Source organism: Aptenodytes patagonicus, chromosome 3, assembly GCF_965638725.1.
Source record: "Aptenodytes patagonicus chromosome 3, bAptPat1.pri.cur, whole genome shotgun sequence".
Classification (NCBI taxonomy): Eukaryota; Metazoa; Chordata; class Aves; order Sphenisciformes; family Spheniscidae; genus Aptenodytes; species Aptenodytes patagonicus.
In genome coordinates this window covers 118,220,483-118,243,287 of record NC_134951.1, presented here as the reverse complement: position 1 = coordinate 118,243,287, position 22,805 = coordinate 118,220,483, and the positions used below count along the sequence as shown (strand labels likewise).

Genomic DNA, 22,805 nt, shown 5'->3' with positions numbered 1-22,805 from the left:
AAGGGGATAGGTTGGGACTGCATCCATGTGCTCAGGGGTAGAGGAGGAGGGCTGGAAGCAGGGTTACTAGGGGTAAGTTTTGGTCAGCAGTAGGAAGGAGGCAGCTCCCATGGAGGTCAGAGAAGGAACCACTGTTCAGCTGCTGCTGGAGGTGGGGGTGGCTCTTATACCTCACAGGGAGACCTATGGTCATTAATAGTAGCACTGCCACCTACATTTGGTGCTTGTCAACTATTTGATGTGGGTCTTGTCCTCTTGTTAGAGTGCTGTCTTGAAGGCAGTTCCAGCTGTACTGGGGAGCACAGCAGCTAGGCTCCAGCTCTGCCTCTGCTCTTCACCCGGGGGTTTGGACTGGCTTATCCTGTCTCAGTCATTTTGTAGGACTTTATGCCTTTACTCTTAAGGGGAAATGGAGCTGTTGCACCCTGGTGCTGGTTTCAGGGGCTGAACATACCTGCTGAAGGAAGCAAGTAATAAAACCACTGTGCCCAGGCCATGAAGCCAGGTTAGTGCATATGCAATTCCTGGCAAGTCAGCCTGTTTCAGCAGCGGATGGGGCGCTATTATGTAGAAACCCTCCTAAAGTAGCAATTTGGCACTGCAGCCCAGGTGGTGAGACATGAGGGGCGTGCTGACAGTTCAGTATCCACTGTCATCTTTTGATTGTACGTATTGATTTATGGTTTGTTCCCTTCCCAGATTGTTCCCTCCCCAGAGGGAAGGGAACCAAGGCCTTGCCTTGCCACCAAGGCAAGCAAGGCATTAGGATGTTTCACAAGTCTTCCCTCCAGCAGGGTGGATGCTGCTAATTATCACCTGCTACATCACCAGCTGTCCTTGCCCTCACCTTCACTTCATGATAGCTCAGGTGGAGTTTAGCATGTACTTGGGGGGAGAGTCATACAGACCCTGCCTTGAGCACCAGTTTCCATCCAAAACACAGTACTCCCTGATGGTTGAGAAGTCATTTATTGAAGAGGATAGCACTTTGAAAGTGTACAGAAGTCCAAGGTGAAAAATGGAATCTGTTCCTATTTCACTCCACAGCCAACCTGAACAGAAACACTATTTGCTTACCCTTACTGGCATGGCTGCCAGGCACACACAGAAGCAACGCCATACCTCACAGTCCCACTTCACACAGAGCTAATGGCTGACAACACGCTCCGTATGCTTCTGCAGTGCTGTAATGCCCCACCCTAGGCCTTAACAGCTCTTCACTAAACCTCAGGAAAAAAAACCCCAAGCATCTAGGTGCACAGTTACAGGGGCATGGTGCTACTATTGACCAACATTAAGCTATGGGAACAGTTCAGCCTTCTGCAGTTCAACATACCTGCAGAGACCATTCTACTGCACTGGTATGTTGGTCTTGGTACTCCTGTCTTCTTCCTCATGCAAGGGTGTGTTGCTGTGCAACTGCTTCTACAAACATTCAAGCGTGGTTTTCTGAAAAAATCGAACTAGTCCCCAAACGACGTGCCTCTGTCTGCTCATCGTTCCTCAGCCTGAAGGCTATTTCTAGGCAGGGCTGGCATAGAGACAGTGTTTACTCTGGTTTTACTACTACGGCTGACAGCAAAGTTTTTTATTTAAGGCACTTGCTATTATTTGCAATTGCTAGTGCATCAAGCAGCTCAGCTGTAGCAATGCTCAGCATTGCAATTAAGCAATGTCAAAGGGAAGAAGTAATAGTTCATTATTACTGTGGCATTTCACCACACTCTTCTGTAGCAGTCCACTCCCCAGAGCAGGAGTTTAGCTAAAAGTTCCCAAAAGCGGGACTTTCTTCAGCTGTTCAGGGTGGCAGGAGGACCACCACCTACCAGAGGAGGTTAACAGCGAGCAATACCATCCACCCAAGGATCCATTTTTAATGCACTACAGCAGTCCATCTTATCTGTTTTACTTTTTCATAGCGTGGGGGGGGCTGGAAAAGCCTGGCTTTCAGGGGGAACATCCACACTCTCCTGCAGTTTTACACTGTAACCAGAACAGCCTGCACTGATCCAACACGTTACTCCAACTGATCCGGTACAGTCTCCTCGCCAGAGGATGCTCTCTAAATCCATTTCAGAACCCCTTGACATGAATCAAAAGGTGCTCACCTTTTTAAGGGCGTTGGGTTGAACCGTAAGCAAATTGATCCCTGGTCAGCCAAGACTGACTACCTCAGTAAAGTCTTGGCCAAAATGCAGAAATGAGTTTAAACCAATTTCGGAGCAGCCTATGATGTCACATGCTGCCTCCAGACATTACTATTACAAGCAGCAGCTAGGTAGCAGGCATTTTTGTGACCAGAAGACACTATTGCCAGTGTATAGCCTCATGAAAAAAGCACTTTCTTAGATGGAGGTTTCTATTCTTCTGGGAGATTTGCCATTTTCCAGAGTGTACTGTAAGCCACCTTACTTTCAACAAGTGAGCGCTCTGTAAACAAAGGGAAAAAAAAACCCCACCCAACCCCAGAACCCCCCAAAACCTGTCAATAGTACAGTTGCCAACTTGGTCTTGCAGAGATCAGTGCCATGTTTTGGGACAACAAATACATAGAGAGACTGATGTTACTTGGTCTGTTCTCAGGCAGTAGCAAACAGTGAGTCTGTATAGAAAGCCGTTCTCACATTACTGCGTGGTCACAAGCTTTACAATCATACTGATGATCCGAGATCCACGGGGGCACATGCATAAATCCATGCTGGGATTCTTGATTTTATCCTGCAGCATCTGGTCTAGTTCACAGCGCAGCTCTTTCACCAGCTCAGCCACCTAACACACATGGTAAAACACAGAGGCGAGTGTAAGGCTCATGAAACGCATCATCTCCTGCATTCTAAACACAAGCACAGCTCTGCAGCACTCCCAGGGTTATCCCTCCTTTTCCTTACCTGGTGAGAGGCAGCCACAAACCGTATCCAGCCATCATCAAGAGAAATGACAAATTCTCCCTTCTGCAGCTGCATGTGAACCTGCCCGCCTCCAAGCAGGACCAGTGGGTACACTGACACCATACTGCAGTCTCGAATGAACACGCGGCTGGTCTTGATTTTCTCATGATATACCAGGTAGGGGCTCTCAAAGTTCCTAGTCTGGAACACGTACACAACATCCTCGTTAAAGCACCACATCTCTTCCTACCTGCTCAGGCAAATACGGGCCTGCCTCCCTCTTCACACAGGCCGCCCCTGCCTCTTCTACGGCTGCAAAGAACAGCAAATGTGCCTAAAATGCACCTGCATAATTAACAGACTCTCTCTGTCCCATAAGAGCTGCCACTAGCTTTGCCAGTTATCCCTTGCTCCTTCCCACTTTGCAGTGAGCATGTGAGAGATCAGCTAATTCATTAATGTTGCCTCAGGGCCCCAAGTTCTCCATTTCATGCTAAGGACATTTTCATGTGCGCATTTGTTATGCTCTTTCAAAGCAAGAGTGATGAACAGTTCAAAGCCTTTACAACTCAAATATGTGGTTAATGATTAAAAAACCACTTTTTTAAAGCAAGTAATTTATATCCTGGAAAAGCAATGAATCATCAAATATGGAGAGAGACTTCATGAGACAAATATTACCATACATCATGGCAGAGAGAGAAGAGCTCTTATTTAAGTATTAGCTATTAAGCTGGAAGGGAAATTAACTTCAGAGTTTGAGGACCCACAAAGAAACAAGCCAGAGTATGTCTCTGAATTATTTACCAATAAATAATATTTCAGCTGAAGAGACAAAGCCTGGGGAGGGGCGGTGGGGAAAAGTCATCTACATGTATGAAGGTGCTACGCATGTGCATGCAATCTCAGTCGATACTGAGGAGAAGCCAGGGGAGCACTGCAACTGCAACATTTTTGCGTGCAGCTTTGCCAAAACATCTTAAGAAAACATGAACTGAGGGGTTACTGCATCTGCTAATTCCACTCCAGAGGACGGAGTTTAACTGTGTGCCCAAGAGGACACTCTTAACTCAGGAACGCATCATTATTTACAATTCTAACAGGGGACAGTTCAATCATGAATTTTTTTTAAACATCAATAGGGATCCTCACTGTAATCTCAACTGCTCAAGCAAAGGTGATTTCTTTTATAAAAAAGAGCACGCTTTGCAGAAGAAAAGAATTCTGACCTGATAATTCACAGATGAAGGGTGAATGTGAACATAACCATCATTTTTGGTAACAAACTTCAGCTCTTCTGCTTTTGGTTGCATTTTGACTGCTCCTGTACTGGTCTTCTGGTATTTGCCCTCTGGCTTTTTCACCTGTATGGTAAGATAAAAAGTTATAAAAATCTGCTGTACCAGAAAACCTTTAACTTATGTTTTAATTTTATCAAAAACAGAAATTCTCAAGTAGTAACATGTCAAGTCACTAGAGACAGATAATTACACTCCGGGTGCTGTCTAACCCTGACTTCTTATTGTAACCTCAACCTAACTTCTTATTTGTAACCTCAACCTTCTAAAAAGCTTTAATTTAAAGTAGCTTCTTAAGAACATTTGCTGCTGGCTTGTGTGTGACACTAAAATCAGCCTGTAGGAACAGCAGCGCTCTCAAGCAATACAAACTGGAGCCCAGCTGCCTGGCTCTAACACTGTAAGCAGCAAGCTTTGGCAACCTAAGCCAGGCTCAAGGCTGCCACAATCAGCCCAGACTGAAAGCAGGCTGTGTGGATACGCTAGACAGGAGAAGAGGAAATGAAAAAGCGTTCTTTTACCTGGACAACATTGGGATACAGCGCAGCACACAACATAGCTGAGATCAGCTTGATGTTCTCTGCATTCGAATTTGCCTGTGAAATTAATGCATGCATTAGGTATTCTACAGGTAAGTCTATAAAGGTAAAGCCCTGCTTCTGGAATGATTGAATTCCTGAAACTGGTTTACTTTTACAGCTGCACTGCTGTGCTTTATAGGGGAGGACCAGTTACTGCTCCTAAGGTCTCAGGGTAGACCTGGGCTGTGTTCCCCCCACTATCAATGGAGCAAATTGGCCACCAACTGTCTTGATGCAGTTAGTGCTGAACCTAATTGTTCCCTAACAATTGTCTGGCTACAAAGCGTCTTGCCCCCGAGAGAAGGCAAGCACAAGTTGTCCCAATGCACAGTGGGACTCTACAGCTACCAAACCCTTATCACCTCATCATGTAGCCCTAGGAGATCTCTGGCTCTGGAAGTACTACTTTCTGAAGATTGTCCAAAATGCTGAAATATTTCACTGCCTGCTTTGTAATGTAATTCTGTTCCCAAAATAAGGTTGGCACTAATCCCAACACTCAGGCCAGGTCATGAGTCAGGCCCGTGCCTTTCCACCACTTGCTGACTTCTAACGTGTCAAGTCAGCAGTGTTTCACTGTCTCAAAGGAGCAGGTTTCAGCTCATTTCCACATCTGGGCCTGTTCCTCCTGGGCACATAAAGCCACATGCAATCGAGGCTAGTACCAGCACATACGATGTACAGGGAGGAAGAACAGAGCAGGTAGGAGGCGACTGTTGCCGGTGTGAGATTACAAAGCCGGGCTGTGGCAAGAAGCCCGCCAGTCTAGAGCCCACCTGGCACCCAGGTCAAATGAAAAACTGCAGCATTGTTTTGGAGCACTGAAATGCTGTGAATTACCTCTTCTCCTGTGGCATCCAATACGCCATCACCTCCTTGGGACCACTTCTTCTCAATGTCCCTGGCTCTTAATCCCTCCTTCACAAACCCGATGTCAGAAAGCAGTTCTGTGAATTGCCGTTTCAGACTGGCAATTTCCTACAAACAGACAAAGGGCTGGGATGGGTGCCACACAGAGTGAGGAGAGTCTTCACCAATTGCTTATTTTTGTCACTAGGACTTTGCCAGTGTCTCAACCAGTCCCTGTGCAAGGCCACAAAAGCTGACTTACCTGAAGAACTCTTCCTGACAGAAAGTTCTCCCTGCAGTAGTTGTAGCTTGCCTGAGAGCCCTCTTTAATACTCAAACGCCATCCCTAATTGAGAGGACGGGAGGAAACCTTTAATAAAATACTTCAGCTTGAATTTCAAGCACATCACAAACCCCTGAGAGAGGCTACTGATTTTTAGCTCACCTTATAGGCCTGGAGAAGAGCCAGGTAGTCACTGTTTCCTACTGCAAACTCCAACTTCTTTTTGTTTGCTTCTTCCCTTTTATCCCATGGTGACACCTAGACAGGCAGTAACAGATTAAGCGTGTTCTTCCCCTCACAACTTAGACAAGCCATTGTGAGAGCTGCATGGCACATAATCTTTGGTATTTTCACAGCAGCTCACAGGTCGGAATGCAAATTTTCTCCATGGATAACAGAAAATATGAGGCATTCAAAAATGCCTAGTCAACAGCAGAGCACCTAAGCCCATTGTCCTATCTAACCACAAGAGATCCAAAAGTAAATTTGTGATTGACCAGCTCACAGAAAATACTTCATTTTGGGCAGACCTCTCTGCAGCTGCAGAATGCCGAGATCCATGAAAAACACCATGTGACAAATCTTAGCAAGTTAATGGAACTGAAGCTCAAATGAAAATGCCTATTATAGAGAAGAGCACAGCAAGTCTAAAATCCACTTGGGACTGAGAAAGAAAGGAGGTGTTAGTAACTCAGGATGTTCAAAAAGCTGAATTATATAGTTACTCTATATCAGCATATAGAAACTTATAGCACTTGAAGTCAAAATGCTGTAGAAGATGCCCAATAAGCATATGGAAAACAATATGCAATTAAATAACTAGAAAAATCTATTTCCAATTCTTTCACAACTATCTTCAATACAAACTATTTGCACTACTAATGGTAGCAATCAAAACTTCAAGAAAGTTTGACTTTTCGTGCAAGTTTGTACATTGCAGTAGAAGATTAACAACAGTAAGAGCAGCTGTAAGTACAGCAGCTGATTCAAAAAGCCAAAGTGAAAGTGAACACACAAACTGAGATCCAAACTGAACTCTGCATTCAAAGCTCAGACATGTCAACTTCATTAGCACTGTTTCGTAATTATTTCTAACTGCTTCTTATATTACCATCCATTTTCAATTTTTACACCAAATTTGGACAAAATGGACTGACTGTACTTCTTAGTTCAAATTAAAACTAATATCCACTCTGTTTCTACTGTTCACTCATAATATAAATAACATCCTTGTTGCTGCTGTGTGGTTTTGGTCTTCTGCTTATAACTGGACTTTTTTAATGAGCACTGCGTTAACATATAAACAATGTAGGCTAAAAAGGAGAATTAAAATACAAATGCTGCAAGTTACAACAGTGTTTTGCTGCTGCATGAAAACATACTGCTTTCAAAGCAGGATACACGGTTAAGAATACTTACAAAAGGTGACTTAAAGGCCAGGCTGGCTGCTATAGTTAGTGCAGGATCCAGGCAGCGGAAGATGGTGCCAAACAGCATTAGCTTGCCAATCCTGACATCAACAGGCAGAGAAGCCAAGTGATATCCCAAAGGGGTGAGCTTTTCATCTGGAGTTAATGCTCCCAAGTCTTGTAGTCGCAGCTTTGATGCTCGCAAAGACTCAGTTCTAGGGGGCTCAATTAGTCGTGATAAGACAGAGTGAAGACTCTGTGCAGAAAACATCTCCAGAATCTTAATTCTTAAGGAGGGAAAAAAAATAAAAAATAAAAAAGAAAGATAGAAGAAAAAGCAGCTTAGCTCCATACACAGGACAAAAAAGCAAGCTTTTATAAAAACAAAACAAAAAACCAACAGAAAATATGCTTCTAAGAACATGCACCCTAGAAGAGGGCCTGTAACATGTATTTCAAGTCAGGAAGCAATGTGAAATAATAGGTGGGGGGCAGTGTACATCATCCAACCTCACAGAGTCCGTAAGAACAGATTCCTATTTAGCGCACTAGGGTTTAAAATGAAGTTTTTACTGTAAAAAAATAATTTTGTGTTGTTCCGTTTCCTTTTTGTACAAAGGGGTGCACAGTGTGCAGCAGGGATAGGAGGGCCTCTTCATTTAGCATTTGCGTGATGGTGGTGCTTGATCCAGGTTGTGGCTTTACTGCACTATGCTGCACAGAAACATCGCAGGAGAGTTTACAGCGTAAAGAGACAAACATCTACTGTGGGTCTGGAGTACAGCAATGCAACTGTCTTCTCCAGTGATGAGAGATCTGAGAGACATATCTTTTTCCTAGGATCAGATGAGAGCTAAGGAATGTGAAGAAGGACAGGGAGAATTGGTGGAGGGTGCGATTAGGGGAGGCTCTGGATGCAGAGGCTATGTGATAGTAGGATCAAAGCAACCAACCAACAGAGCCTTAGATCTCCAGAACAAGTTTCTTGGTTTCACAATGTGAGAAAACACTGAGCAAACTAAACACCTCGGTAACGGCATTCCAGGTGCTCCCTGCAGTGGAGGAAGGACATTCTGCATGCTGACTTTTTCAGGCAATACAGGAACAACAGCTCACCTTAGACAAAGCTGCTCCAAGGGCACTCTTTGTATTTCTGGTAACTGCTGTTTTGTAAGCTGATGGCTATAGTGATGGCTACTGAAAAGATGAAAGCAGACGCCTGAGGCTACACGGCCTGCTCGCCCTTTCCTTTGCAGAGCATTGGCCTTGGACACAAATGTGTCTTCCAGACTTTCCATTCCTTTGCTTGGGTCGTATCTACAGGAGAGCAAGAAACAGGCTTATATTCACGAGTGCAGAGTGAACAGGCTGGAGGTCAAGCAGACAGATGCTGCCAACTTCTGTATGGACACAATTCCCACCCCTGCAGTTGGATCTGAGTCTAGACTGGCTTCCTCCACCTTGCAGCAGCTTTCTGCAGATCAAGTTCCTTCAAGTTTTTCCCAGCTCTTTGGAAAGCTAAAGTATGCAGCTCAAGGCATAGAGCAGCTTCCCAGATCACAAAGCCCCGAAGAATGAATCCCAGTACCTTTTCTCTTTCATTTTTCCAGAATCAATCACATAGACCACATCATCAATGGTGACAGATGTTTCTGCAATGTTTGTAGAGATGATGATTTTGATAACTCCTGCAGGAGGCCTGAGGAACACAGACTGCTGTTCTTCACTAGACAGTGAAGAATGAAGCGGATAAACAACACACCTGGAAGGACAATATGACAGCATGCTCAGTGCATCTCCAGCCTTTTCCCTCTTGGGAACAATCTGCCTGTACACACTTTTGCCTCAGTAGTACTAGACACTGCCCACAGCCATTCAAAGCAATATAAAACCAGCAAACCTCTCTGCCATATCACCTTTAAGACACAGAATCATAGAATCATTTAGGTTGGAAAAGACCCTTAAGATCATCGAGTCCAACCGTTAACCCAAGTGTTAACTCCCAAGTCCACCACTAAACCATGTCCCTAAGCACCATGTCTACACGTCTTTACCTCCAGGGATGGTGACTCAACCACTTCCTTGGGCAGCCTGTTCCAGTGCTTGATAACCCTTTCAGTGAAGAAATTTTTCCTCATGTCCAATCTAAACCTCCCCTGGCGCAACTTGAGGCCATTTCCTCTTGTTCTATCACTTGTTACTTAGCAGAAGAGACTGACACCCACCTTGCTACAACCTCCTTTCAGGTAGTTGTAGAGAGCAATAAGGTCTCCCTGAGCCTCCTTTTCTCCAGATCAAACAACTTCAGTTCCCTCAGCCACTCCTCATAAGACTTGTTCTCTAGACCCTTCACCAGCTTTGTTGCTCTTCTTTGGACATGCTCCAGCACCTCAATGTCTTTCTTGTAGTGAGGGGCCCAAAACTGAACACAGTGTTTGAGGTGCGGTCTTACCAGTGCTGAGTACAAAGGGACAATCGCTTCCCTAGTCCCGCTGGCCACACTATTTCTGATACATGTTCTAAGGGAAGGTGGAGAAGTTTACAGAAGGGACAGGTCTCAGAACAGAGTTGAGCAAAAATTCTGCCTCTTCTGAAAAGTGTAGAATCTGCCATTTATAATGCCAGACTGGAAGAAATCACTCCAGCTAACCTTGCCATGGACATCTGTGTAAAAACTGTTTAGTCAAGGAGATCCAATTACATCTCCATGTAACAATCTAAGGCCAAATGCAACCACAACTGAATGTGTCTCAGCAAACATTCTGAAACAGAACAAGGGCCGAAGTGAAGTTTTCAACAGTCCACTGGATCATGCAGAGCACAAAATGGAGAACACTCATCACTAGGGTCTCTGAGAACTTCAACAACTAACCTTCCTGAGTTGAGGAGAAAAAACAAAAAGAGCAAGCCAATAAGATAGTAGAAAAGGAATTATCCTGACTGGAGTCAAGACCTTCATATCACAAGCTGTCTCACACATTTAATAACCTTTACTTATCCCTGGATAAGGGCAGGCTTTGTGCAGGAAGCTACTCTTTATTTATGGGTAAAGACCAATAGTTTTGGAGCTTTTCTGCCTTACCTCTTGCTGTGCCTGTTATTAAAAAGAGCATTAGACTGGAGCTGCTCATAAAGCATCTTGATTTCTGCTAGACCAGGCAAAAATACCAACACAGCACCTATATACATAGATTTAAAAAAAAAATAAAAATCACTCAACAGAAATTTTATCAATGTGCAGAAGGCCCAAGTCAAAACTCCAGCTCTGTTTTGCAATTATTGTACAAAAACCCCACAGGCTGCAACAGTCCCTCACCAAAGATTTTCCAAAGTAGACAATTCTCTCACCTTCCCCATCCCATGTATATCAGGGGCTTTGTTACTCAGCTAGAACTTTATTTTTTTCAAAAATAGTCAGTAACTTCAGAAACTCTGCCTGCAAAATATTAGCTTTGGGCTGTCTATAAGCGCACAGCCTCCATGAATCTACTTTTGGTTATCTCTCAAGGACAATGAAATTACCTGGGGGGTATGAATGTCTGCCAGCAACTATCCACTCCAGCAAGGCTTCAATTAATTCCAGATTAACTTTGTCCAAGTCCATGACAGACAATGTTTTCAACACGGTCTTGTTAACCCCTGGGGAAAAAGAAATAAAACACACAGTAAGCCCATCTCTTGTAAAAAACATCTGCTGGATGCATTGAACCAGTGTGGCTGCACAACCAACTACACCTCGGTTTAAACAGCATCTGGCTTAGACCAGACAGAGGTAGCTCCGTAAGTGACTCAATGCATCGCATTCCCCCTTCTATGCTTTCCTCTGTTTCAGCTCCTCCCTTCCTTTCTCACGCCTTACTGGGGCTCACACCTGCCCTGTGCACAGCCTAGACAAGGATTCATCTACTAGCAGAATGACATGTGCACATACTATTTGGTAAGAGCAGCCGAAAGCCTTCATATAGCCACTTACAGATACCTCCAGGACTACCTTCTCAAGCTCTCTCTCCTACCTTCCAATGTTTCTTACACCAACTCAAAAAGACACCCAGATTCCCTTACTCTTCTGAGACAGTAACTGTCTAGCAGCAATGCGAAGCTTTTAAGCAATGGCTCTCACTCAATACCACTGTGGAGCTCACCATAAGGGTGTGCAGGGAGGAACTCTCCAGGACTAAGCACAAGGAGGATTTTGATGATGACAGAGTGGGAAGTTCATGGAAAGGTCTGCCTCTCTTATTAAGCCATTCACAGAGTGACTGAATTTCTCAAGGAAGGCTCATCATGCTGAAGTGGGCAGATACATGCTGTGCTTTTAAGTAAAGCTGCTTCAGCAAGAACAGATACAGAGAAGAAAGTGGAATTATCAAGGCGTCTGAAAAGGGATGGAAACAGATAGTAGCTGAAAACTGTTCATTTGCAGATGCTGTTTTCAGCCTGTTTTCAGGCAAGATGTTTGTTCTAGTTTAAGAGAACAATGGGTTCTCTTTTTTTTTTTTTTTAAGCTGGCAGGAGGTTTCTGATCTCTCCTAGAAGTAGTGACCTGCTTAACTTCACAAGTACAAAACTCTGAATTATATACATGCATTCAACATACAATATTATATGCTAACATACCATGTTGGCTACCAAATATTATATGCCAATTTATTAGATTTAAGAAGGAGCTCACCTTTATATCGTGTAAGGAGCTGCTTCAGAGTTAATTTTTGGTCTGGGTCTGAATCTCTGACAACTGTGTCAGTGCCTTCCAGAAGGCCAGCACGTCTCAGGTCCTCCTCTACTTCTTCAAAAGCAGTTCTTTTGTGTCTTCCATTCTGTTTGTTTTCTTGCTTTGTCTTGCGCCTGTAGGGACTACTGTCCTCTAAAACATACCTAAACAGCAGAAGAACATTTAGTGGCATGGAAAGAAGCCTAACAGTCTCCTAATAATTAGCTACAGAGATAGGCTATCAAAAGTATTTATTTATAAATCTGAGAGGAACTTTATATATGTGGGTTGCAAAACCATAGACAGTATCAAGGTCAAGGTGTCCTTCCATACTGGGATGTTAGTCTTTTAAAAGCTGTGATGCGAAAGACTAGGACTGCAAACTTGATCTTGACAGCTAAATGGGCAGCTCAGAGCAATAATCTGCAAGTAATTTACAATAACTGATCAATTTACTATCTGGAATATCTGAGCTGCTGTGACTCTCCAGTAACTACAAATGGTAACAGGAATCTAGTACCTGAGCTGCAAGGTAGGGCTTACAAAAAGGAATTGTTTGGTATCCTGCATTTTTCGCCTTCAGTGCTGAAATCTACCTTCAAATTTCTTTTGCTTGCCAATGTCTAACCAGCACTGAAACAAGTAAAGCACAAGCACTGACAAACTCTTCACGGCAAAGCTCACCTTTTCTTGAGTACTTATGTGGTATCTAATGCAGAAAGACTTGTTTTGGCATGAGATCCTAGACCCCACTGCAGTATAAGAAGTATGGTTTAAAGTCAGTGCTTTAGTAGAACTCCAAGACTCCAAGGTGATGGGGGAGATTTGAGAGGATTTAATTTTTAAATTTATGCACAGAACTACTGCAGTCTCAAGGTCAATAGTGCAACCTCAAAGGCCAAATACATCTGAGAATGTTTGGCAATTTCATACCTTGTCATTGCAATCACATCTTCCAGAAAAAACTGATCCACAGGAAATGTTCGACCTAAAAGGAAACATGAGAATAAATCTACACGCCACATAACATGCAGAAAAGAGGAAAAAGACATAAGATGGTTATTATTTCACACAGGTTATTATGTCATACACTGGCTTCACAGCTCTCGTCTATACTGCACTCTTCAACACAATTTCTGTCTAGGATAAACAGTGGATGTTTTCCAAGCATGGTTTGGTAACACGCACTTACACAATCAGAGAAGGGCTGATACACTTACGGGAACATATCCATGAGGTTACGTGTTTCTGTCATGCTCCATGTAATAACTTAGCAATTTAAAAGGCACATTTGGCTAAATGTGTACACATCCAGCCTGATCCTCTCACTGCTTCTTTTTCACAAGGATAGAGAAAAGTCTTCAGCTGTGGTGACACTAGCTCAGGGAACCATGTCATGCACACCATGTCATTTTTGTCTTTTGCAGAAGGAAATTCTCCTGGTCCAGAGACAGCACAAAAAAGGCTCCATTTCCAAGTCTTCTCTCTCCTAAATCTCTTTGGTCTTTCGTTCTAAGCCCTTGGAATCATAGTTCTCGTATAAATCCTCATCTCGCCACTTTGCAAATTAGCCCCTTGCACTTGAATTGAGAAACACTTCGCAAGCAGAAATACTGAAAACAACCCCCTAAAACAATGAATGTGACAAGATAATAAAAATGAATGGTTTTCACCTGGTATGTTAATAATTGGACAGGAGTGAAAGTATTGAGAAAAAAGTTCTGCATTCAAGGTGGCACTCATTAGTATAATGCGCAGGTCTGGCCTCTGAACCATTATATCCTTCAAAACCAGCAGCAAGAAGTCACTGAAGAAGACAAGCAAAAAGACATTTGAATTTCTTCAGCGTTAACTTTCAGAGTCTCTTTTTTTCCTCCCCATTCTGTGTACCTTCCTGGTGTTTTCAATAGCACAGCAATACCACCTCAGAAGCATGAGCTTCTCAGAATGGCTGGACGCTAATAACACAGTAAATTAATGGAAGGCAATCTGCTTACTTTTTGGTTGTCCCTTATTAGAGTGTCAGGATTACTTGGCAAATTCATTTAAGCAATAAAAAGCTCTACCTACCTTATAAATTAATTACATTAATGCCAACACAAGAACATTAGATAACGAATTAACTCAAAGTAACAGATGAGTCCTTTTTGCTTACTGGAAGAGTTATTCAAACTTACTCACTTTTCCCTGCTTACTGTATTCTTCCCTACATATTTATAGCTTTTGTGGCATGCCTAGAAGACTGGCTTGAAGTGATTTTAGATGAGAAGGAAGAAGAATCCTTGAGAGATACAATCCCTTTTATAAGGCTAAAATATAATCTGAGCTGTAGAATAACAGGTCACAAAGTCTCCTGGAAACCCACTGATTTACAGTGTTTCACAAGGAAAACATCAAAGAAAAGAATCCTTGCCATTTAGTTTACAGACATACTGACAGACGTTATCTTTTGCCTGGCATCAGCAGGTAAGTGGGGTAAAACTGCAGGAGGCTGGAACAGGTAGGATGAGACTCTCCAGAACTCGTAAAATCTATAGACTGGAAGAAAACATGAGCACTTGTCCCTTGCAGGTGCTCTACTGAAGCCTGCATCAGGAGAAATAATTCCCAAAAGGGCATGTGAAGAATTAGGGTATTTGGTAAAAGCTGAAACAAGGGAAGAATAAGAACGAGACAACTGTGGTTAAAAAGTTACTTAACCCTCCAGCCCCATCCAAAACCTCTTTTCAACACATCTGCAATGTGATGGCAGATCGGAGGCATAAAAATTTAAGAGACGTGCTTTCTTTGCAAGCTGCTGCAACACAACTTCCTACCGCCCAAAGACAAGAACCTAAAACCAGACTCCTTCCACCATCCCACATTACTGCCACAGGATCAACAAGTCTGACTTCAGTTACTTGCACCTTAGTCACCTTTATCCTTTTGACTATGTTTCTTCATTTTGCTTATGGGATAAGAGATTATTTACCTTTCTTCTGTTCTTTCGTGAACTTCATCAACAATAACATGTGTGATTCCCTGCAAAGTCAGATCTCCTTCCAGCCTTCTCAACAGAACACCAGTAGTGCAGTACAAGAGTCTGGTAGCTGAGGACTTGAATGGTAAGACAAAGCATTCAGTTGACTTTGTGCAACTTAACATAGTGCAAAGAGAATATGTGTTGCTGTAAAGCATTCGGTTTCAGCTGAGTGCCAAGTTTGACAGAAAGGGAACAAGCAATCCCTGCTGGAGACGAGCTGAAAGCTTTTCTTTCTTGATTAAAACTTAAGACCATCTGCTTCTTACCAAGGGGCATTGCTAACTATAAGGGGTAAACAAAAAATCTGAACTGTTTTTCCTGTGGAAGTTGCTTTGTGATAAACAATTCAGATCTCTGTCCCTAGAAAGATTTAGTGAATCTCTTTTGTAACATAGTTCTTGGAAAAAGCAATCAGCTGCAACGTAGACAAAATTTACTTCCGAGACAGCGGTTTGAATTCAACCCCCATTTCTGGCTCCACTTGGGAGACAAATGGAAATGGAGACAAGCGGAAATGAAATCAGTAGCCTTCCAGAGGACAGAAGCATACTCATACTCTCAGACCCCTTCACCTGTCTCAACAGAAAGCAAAACCGCAATACAAGACATAGTACTGCACTCTCATTCTGTAAAGTGGACTGTGCAACTTGAGATGAAATAAAATATAGAATATATTTCATAATATAATATAAAATATAGATGATACAGACTTGCTTATCTCACTATATGCCAGATATAGGGCAGAGATTCTGTATGCTAGAGAAGCACTAAGCACATTTTAATAGAACTAAACGAAAACCAACAAGCGAAGCATATATACCTTTACACTTTCTAGACGGATCTGATATCCAACAGTGAGTCCAATCCTTTCTGTTCTTTCTTTGGCTACACGTTCAGCCACAGAAATGGCAGAGATCCTGCGAGGCTGAGTGCAGATGATGTTTGCAACTCCGCTTGGAGATCCTTGCAATGAAGCATCCAAAATAAACTGAGGAATCTGAGTGGTTTTCCCACATCTGCACAACAAAATCAGGGATTACTTAAAAAAAAAGCCTTCACAAACCCAACACCTTCCATCCATGTAAATTAAGATGACTGCATTCCACTTGAAATTTGCTTTTTTTCACTAGTGTCATCCTTCACATGAAGTTCACCTAGGACTGCTGTCACTGGTCACAGATGGACCACGACCCTAACATTTTCAGGACATGGATACATATTTCACATTCTTCTGTGTATACTTTGATACACAGTATCTTTGTATATCAAAGTATACTTTGATGAAGTCTGTATGTGCAATCAGACTCTTACCCCGTCATACCGCTCACAACAAGTACTTGGTGGCTCTTCAGCAAATCAAGAATGGTTTCCCTCTCTTGCCATGCAGGGAGCTTCTGTCTTTCATACAACATGGACTGGAAGCGCCTAGAAGACTGATACACAAAAACAGACAGCATGGCAGTAAGAACACCACTGGGTGGAACAGAACCATTTGAAACAGCAGCCTGTGGCTTAAATATTTATTTCTCTAAAGTAAGCATGAAAACAGATATTCTGTTCTGTACATTATACCTTTTTCAGCCGAAATTGCGTGCAGATTTTAACATTTTCGTTATACAGAGACTTTGCCTGCACATCATACTTTTTGGAAAGCTTTTTCTTGAGGTTCACATAACTCTCATTCTCCACAACAACTTGTTCAGGCTCATCTTCCTCCTCCTCTTCTGCCACCTCCTCTTCTTCCTGAGGTTCTGACACTGTTGAGGCTTGAGACAGAGAATGTACAGTTAGGTATTCTTGTTACTAAGGAACAGGACCTCATCAGTGCTGCAGAAGAGAGACACATATTCCAGGAGCATTCTCAATAAAGAACCTTGTTAGACTGGAGCTTAGGGTCTGCAGGACTGTTTTTGACATGCATTTAGTTCCAAACTACCAGCAAACCTCCCCTCACCCCATCAAACAAACCACAACTTCTCCAGCTCCAACCCACTTGTCACTACCCCTGCACCAGCTGTGCTCTGCAACACCATGGTCTGGGTGGCCACATGGTGAACCAGACTGGTAACTGGTTTGCCTTCCCGAATGTTTTTCATGTGTCTCAGCTCACCTCTCCAATTCACCACATGACCACTTCTATGGGGCACAAGACTGTGGTGGCAGCACCAGCTTAAATTAATTAAAATTACACTGTAACATTAAGTGTTAAGCCACTGCCAAGTACTTTTAAACCACGGCTGAAACTGGACCAGGTACTTTGGTGCGTACTGCCTATCAATTGAAGTGGGATTTGCTCAGACAGTAAGCCAGCCCTTGAAAGTTTTAAGGCTACGTTTATCTAAACAAGGTATTTTATAACATAAGGAAGATTGTATAACATAAGGAAGATTATTTGGAATCTCTGATTTCAATTTCTGGAACACAGCTCTCTGTCTGTGGAGCTGTTAAAAAAACGGAATAATTTGTTTTACTGTAACAAAAAAATAGGCTGTCACTATTTAGGTGCTCTAAAACGTGATGCAGTTGTTCTTGAAAACTTTCTTCAAGAAAGTTTGTCTTAGATAAAACAGTTTTGGAATTGAGAGCTTGAAGGTCATCTACGCCATGGAGTTGCTGTCACCCTGCCGTGACACAGTCCCAACTCTCCGCCTGTGAAATCAACCTAGTTGCACTTGCATGCAAAAAAAGGGATGATGCCTTGAACAACATTCTAGAGCCGCTTGCAACATTTACTTAGCCTTAAATCCACATTTACAAAATTAATTTTGAGGAGGGGTTGGTAATTTTAAGTAATTTAAGTACCCTTCCAAGCACGCTTCTCTGGTCAATTTTAGTGAGCTCACACCACATCTCTCAATGGCTTTTCATTGATTGTGGGGGAATAGGCATCGTTCACTCTGCCAGCCCAAACTCATTAGCTCTGTGTGCCTTTAACTCAGTTCTTGCTAGCAGAAAATCTCTCTGTTGCAGCTTTACTATGGAAGGGACTTCCTGAGGCACAGATTACGGATCTGGCTCACCACATGACCTTAATCTCCAGAAATAGATTTGGAACAGGTGCCTGAATTGGGCTCTCTGCCTTCTCTCTTTTTTTTTTTAAAAATCTTTTTGACTGTTCTTAGCCCAAAAACCATAGAGGGAAATTTGGTGTACCTTCGGACATTCGATTTGAACCAGATGTACTCTCTGTCTGCAGCTTTACCGAAGGTGTTGCCAGCAGGGTCATAGGAGGAACACTGTACTTGTGGTAAGTATTTTTAAGTAACTCGCTTATTTCAGATTCATCTTGTAAGCAAGTCACTAAGGTATACACCACTGGTTCATTAGACTCTGCAGCTATCAAGGCCTTTCCAAAGAGGAATTCAGCAATGTGTAAACGACAAGCAAGAGGTAGATTCTCGTTGGTGGAATAAAATGCCACAAGAGGTGCCTGGAGTGGATACTTGTTTTCTTCAGGAAATCTTACTTCAAGTTCATATACAGGACCATCACTGTTAGGTCTGAGATGAGCATCATCTACAGAGTTCCTGGCTGGTTTCAGTGGGTGGTTTGGAGGGAATTCATGTCCAAATCTGCATTTTGAACCAAACCTGCAGCCTCCTTGGAGATAAAATTTACATATTTCCTTTGAAGCCTGCTTTGCTGTGTCCCTAGTACAACCACCCTTTTGTTTAGATTTGCTGAGCCTGTTTTCTAGGTACTCCAATTCCAAACTAAAAGTCCAAACACGGTTTTGAATTCTTTCTACAAATTTTTCTCCATAGATTGACCGGAGGGCAAAAGCCTCTTCTTGTCTCTGTTCTAAACATTCTTCTTGACTGGCTTCAGCAGCTGTTGCAGAAACCTGCATCTTCTCTCCATATCTTTCGGTAAAGCACTGCAATAGCAAATACTCCAATGATGCTCCAATATTACCATTGCAGGATCTCAGTACTCTCCTACAACACTCACTGTCAAAACCATACCTGCAACAAAACAGAGACAACATGGCAAAAAGTGAGTGACAGAGACTTGTATGAAGCAAAATAACCACAGATGTGTTTGATTAGGCTTACAGGAAGGAAGCATGTATGGCACGAGATACTATTACTACTATTGGGGGAAAAAAACCCACACCAAAATATTTATGCTATTTTAAATGACAGTGGCAGGCAGTAATTTGGTGTCTGTCAATGCTAGTCTGTTGTTTATAAGGTGACAAATTAGTTTATGTGGCAACTATCTCACACTTCAGAATGTAGCACATAATAGTTACAGGATTAGATTTCCCAGTTGAACTATATAAATTAAACTCTTCAGAAAAAGCTGAGTCCTCTCACATATAAAACACTCTCAAACAAAGCAAAAATAGTTAGTAAATGCTCATATCTGAGCAAAATGGATGAAGAACACTTACAAGGTTTTGAAACATTACCTACCTAGAAGAAACATGCATATAACAGCAATGCTCCCCGAGTTTCCCCAATATCTGTTTCATTGTCTTGGAGAAAGAACTGAAAACTTCACTGAAAAAAGGCTGGAGTGATTTATTTTCATAAAACCATTATTTTAAATTCATCTAGTTGAGGATTAAATTTGTAGGAGATGCAAACTCATCAGTTCTGCCCATAGAACTTCCCTAGAGTCAAGGGGAAGTCCAAGCACTGAGGGCTTACAGTATCGAGACTAGTGATTTACCTCTTCAGGATACATATTATTCACTGAAAAGCATCACCTGGAGAGTTTGTGCACAGCAAATGAAGACACTTCACTTTCCACAATTCTGTGCTCAGCTGGCTCAGCAGACGACCTTGGTATTACGTCAGAAACTTCCTGATCTGTTGACCAGCACTGTTCATCATCAAGGTAATCAGGTTCATCATCGTCTTCAACAGAACCAGCTACTCTGATAAAAAGAGTTATCAAATGAAAATGAAACAAAATTATACTGTTGAGTAGACACAAAACTCTGCCTCTGCAGTTTTAAATCCTCCATGTAAATGGAGGATTCTGCTACCGCTTTCCCAGAGTTAATATTGTAGAAGAACAAAGCAGACTCAAAACCACAGGATTTGAGATCAAATTAAAAGTTAAGGGAAAAAAGAATACTGTTTTCATTTCTAACAGTGTGCCTGTTAAAGCATGCTCATCTAGAGGAGCTAGAAGTAGTGCCTCTGTTTAAACTAACTCTGATTCAGGAGCCAGCTCCTGCCCTTGAAGCTCTTGAAGAAGTTCTTTCACTCTTCTCTGATTCTCTGATGTCATGTGTATGGTCTGCAGAGGCATTCTCGCTTCAGGTCTCTGCTTCGTTTGCCCTCCTCTTCTGGCAGGGGCATTTGATCTAAAAATTAAAATAGAACATAACAATGACTTATTTGCCTGGCTCAAATGATCTTGACTGAATTGAGATGTGTTAGGACCTAACCCTGTAATTCAAAACAGGAAAACCAAAACAAGACGAGTCTATCACCTAAGGATTATTCAGTTGCGTTCATTCTTACATGACCAGGATGTGTGTGTCTATATCTGCGTGCACACACACATGCATATATGTATTTTATCCTATGTCAAACCCAAAGTGATTTAAAAAACACTTTGCTAGGTAAAGCTGTTCTCAGACTACAGGACAACCACTTATTTCTAAGCTAGATTGGTCAGAATACATTGGTCAGGATACTAAATTAATTCTAAATTGCTTATTTTCCATGGCCCAGCTTCTGCTTTGTAATACACAACAATGAATATCCTGTGTTTATTAGTGTTTTCTGATCAAAGACATTCTGAAATTACTTTATGATCAAAGAAGAAAATCAGAGGTTCTGCTCTTTAAAAAAAAAAACAACCCAAAACTTTCCTAGCTATAAAATGTTAAAAATGTTAATCAAAAAAGACATGTAAAAACTGCTTCATACTGAAACAACTTCATCACCCCTTCACTCTTCTGTATATTCAAAGATGTCCAAAAACCAGCCCCAAAGTATCCCAAACATCTCTATGCCAACCCCCCCACCCCTAAATTAACAGAAAGACCTGGATTCCAGCCTTGGTTCCTCGAAGAGACAAAAATCATCCCCATCGTCCCAAATTTTGGTTGAACATTTCCTATTTCCACCAAGTTGAGACTTGTTTGAATGGCCACTGCTGCCTCCTCTTCCTCCTCCTCTTCCACTGCCTCCTCTCCCTCTTCCTCCTCCTTTGTTGAGCTTTCCTCTTTTCCTCCCTGCTGAACTCATGTTCTCTTGATGAGGAAGGGAAAAAAAATAGCCCTTAGTTATGAAGATGATTTAGCACATTGCAAATGTCTGGGCACACATTACATTATTTGTTTTTCCATGTGACAAGAGAAGATACCCTCTCAAACCACAGTTAATTATCTGCACATTGGTGTATTTGTGTGCACCTGAAGCAAAGCACATTCTTCTAGAACACTGTTTAACAAGTTCTGCGGTTTTAGAAAATAAATGTAATATTCCTCACAGCTGTTCAACCAAAAACTGCAGGATCTCTGGCAAAAGGATAAGCCTACCAGCAGTGCTGCCTAGCCTAGGACCTCCAGTTCTGCCACTATGATGGAATTTTGTTGGACATGGGAGCCCGAAGGACAAACCTTCAGGGGAACTGTCACAGCAGAAAGCAGCCTGTGCTGTGCCCTGCCACTTTTCAACTCGGGACTTTGCAGGGCTGCGCGTAAAAGGTCGAAGGGGAGCTGAAGCCAAAGATACAGTTTGTTTCCACATTAATCTGCTCCTGACCCATTCCCTTCTGCAAGGAGCTGCCCAGATGGCTGAGCACTCTGTGGAGCCTGGGCAGGGGAGTGATTAGGGACCTGTCTTGGAAAACAGAAGCCCTCCTCTCCTTCTCACAGCAGGATCTTCACCAGCTCTGACACAACAAGCCCCGTTAGTATTAAGCAGTTGTTGTCAATGACAGAATGGCCCAGCACCATGCTCCTGCAAATGGAAAGCTATTGCAGGGACAGGTGAGCAGCTGTGGACAGTCTGGCAGGAGCTTATTACCTGGATCTTTGCACTAGCACCTCCAGAGCCAGGACAAGAACTGATGCGGCCATGCACGAGTAACAGCCCAAAGGAGGGCTTGTAGAGCGGCAACAGTTTGGGGCTCGGAAAGAAGCAAAGTTCCCTTTTTGTGGCAGTTCTCCCCACCGGAGCTCCACCAGGACTGGACAGGATTTAACAGACCCCGCTCACAGCAGCCTGGCATAAGTGAGGGAGGCTAAGGGGGTGAGCACGGCAGCCGGACATAGACACTTGCAGCCGTCCCCGAGGACGCTGTCACACGGAGTCTCAGTCTCCTTCCTCTCAACACACAGCACGGAGCCCCCGGTACAGAACAGCTCCGCTCCCCTGGGTCGCTTCCCTGCCGAATCCTCCAGCACCTCCCCGCGCCCCACGCCTCGCACACCTCCTAGGGGTGCCCGATCACCAGCACCCCACACCCGGGGATCCCCAAACCTCCTCTCCTGGCCTTGCCCCTCCCTCACCGCAGGGACCCCGTCCCCTCCTCCCGCCCATGTTCCCGGGACCCCATCCCCTGCCCGCCCACCCACCTCCCCTCAGCCTCCTTCACGGCCCCCCCGCGCACCCCCTTCCTCTCCACCCCCGTTCTCCACGGCGCCATTACAGCCTCCCGGGGACTTCACCGCCCCCCTCCACACCCCGGGGGACGCCCATGCCTCCTCCCCCCCGCGCTCCCACCTCTGCGCTCCCACCTCTCCGCTCCGCACCGGCCCGGCGCAGCGTCCCCTGACCCGGAAGCGCCCGTCTT

At 43.4% G+C, this 22,805-nt stretch overlaps 1 protein-coding gene across 2 annotated transcripts; it reads right to left on the bottom strand.

Moving 5' to 3' along the window:
- Positions 1-2,447: 2,447 nt before the first annotated feature.
- DHX57 (DExH-box helicase 57) lies at positions 2,448-22,785 on the bottom strand. 2 transcript variants are annotated; one of them, XM_076334889.1, is made up of 24 exons: positions 22,750-22,785; positions 21,051-21,258; positions 20,209-20,361; positions 19,756-19,926; positions 18,195-19,006; positions 16,614-16,807; positions 16,353-16,474; positions 15,862-16,057; positions 14,991-15,115; positions 13,693-13,826; positions 12,953-13,007; positions 11,981-12,183; positions 10,831-10,947; positions 10,391-10,487; positions 8,897-9,070; positions 8,425-8,625; positions 7,319-7,595; positions 6,062-6,157; positions 5,879-5,962; positions 5,608-5,745; positions 4,708-4,782; positions 4,118-4,252; positions 2,889-3,089; positions 2,448-2,769 (listed from the first exon to the last, which is right to left on the bottom strand). In XM_076334889.1, the coding sequence occupies exons 2-24, from the start codon at positions 21,251-21,253 to the stop codon at positions 2,626-2,628; spliced, it is 4,107 nt and encodes a 1,368-aa protein (XP_076191004.1). In that variant the 5' UTR covers positions 21,254-21,258; positions 22,750-22,785; the 3' UTR covers positions 2,448-2,625. The 2 variants fall into 2 exon arrangements, with proteins under 2 accessions (XP_076191004.1, XP_076191005.1); XM_076334890.1 differs by having other exon boundaries at positions 22,736-22,757.
- Between the last annotated feature and the right edge of the window lie 20 nt (positions 22,786-22,805).

Coding starts and splice junctions, on each gene's coding strand:
- DHX57 (XM_076334889.1), bottom strand. CDS start 21,253: ATGAGTTCAGCAGGGAGGAAAAGAGGAAAGCTCAACAAAGGAGGAGGA. Junction 4,783..5,607: donor TGGATGCCACAGGAGAAGAG/GTAATTCACAGC, acceptor TTAATTTCACAG/GCAAATTCGAATGCAGAGAA. Junction 4,253..4,707: donor TGTATCCCAATGTTGTCCAG/GTAAAAGAACGC, acceptor CTTACCATACAG/GTGAAAAAGCCAGAGGGCAA.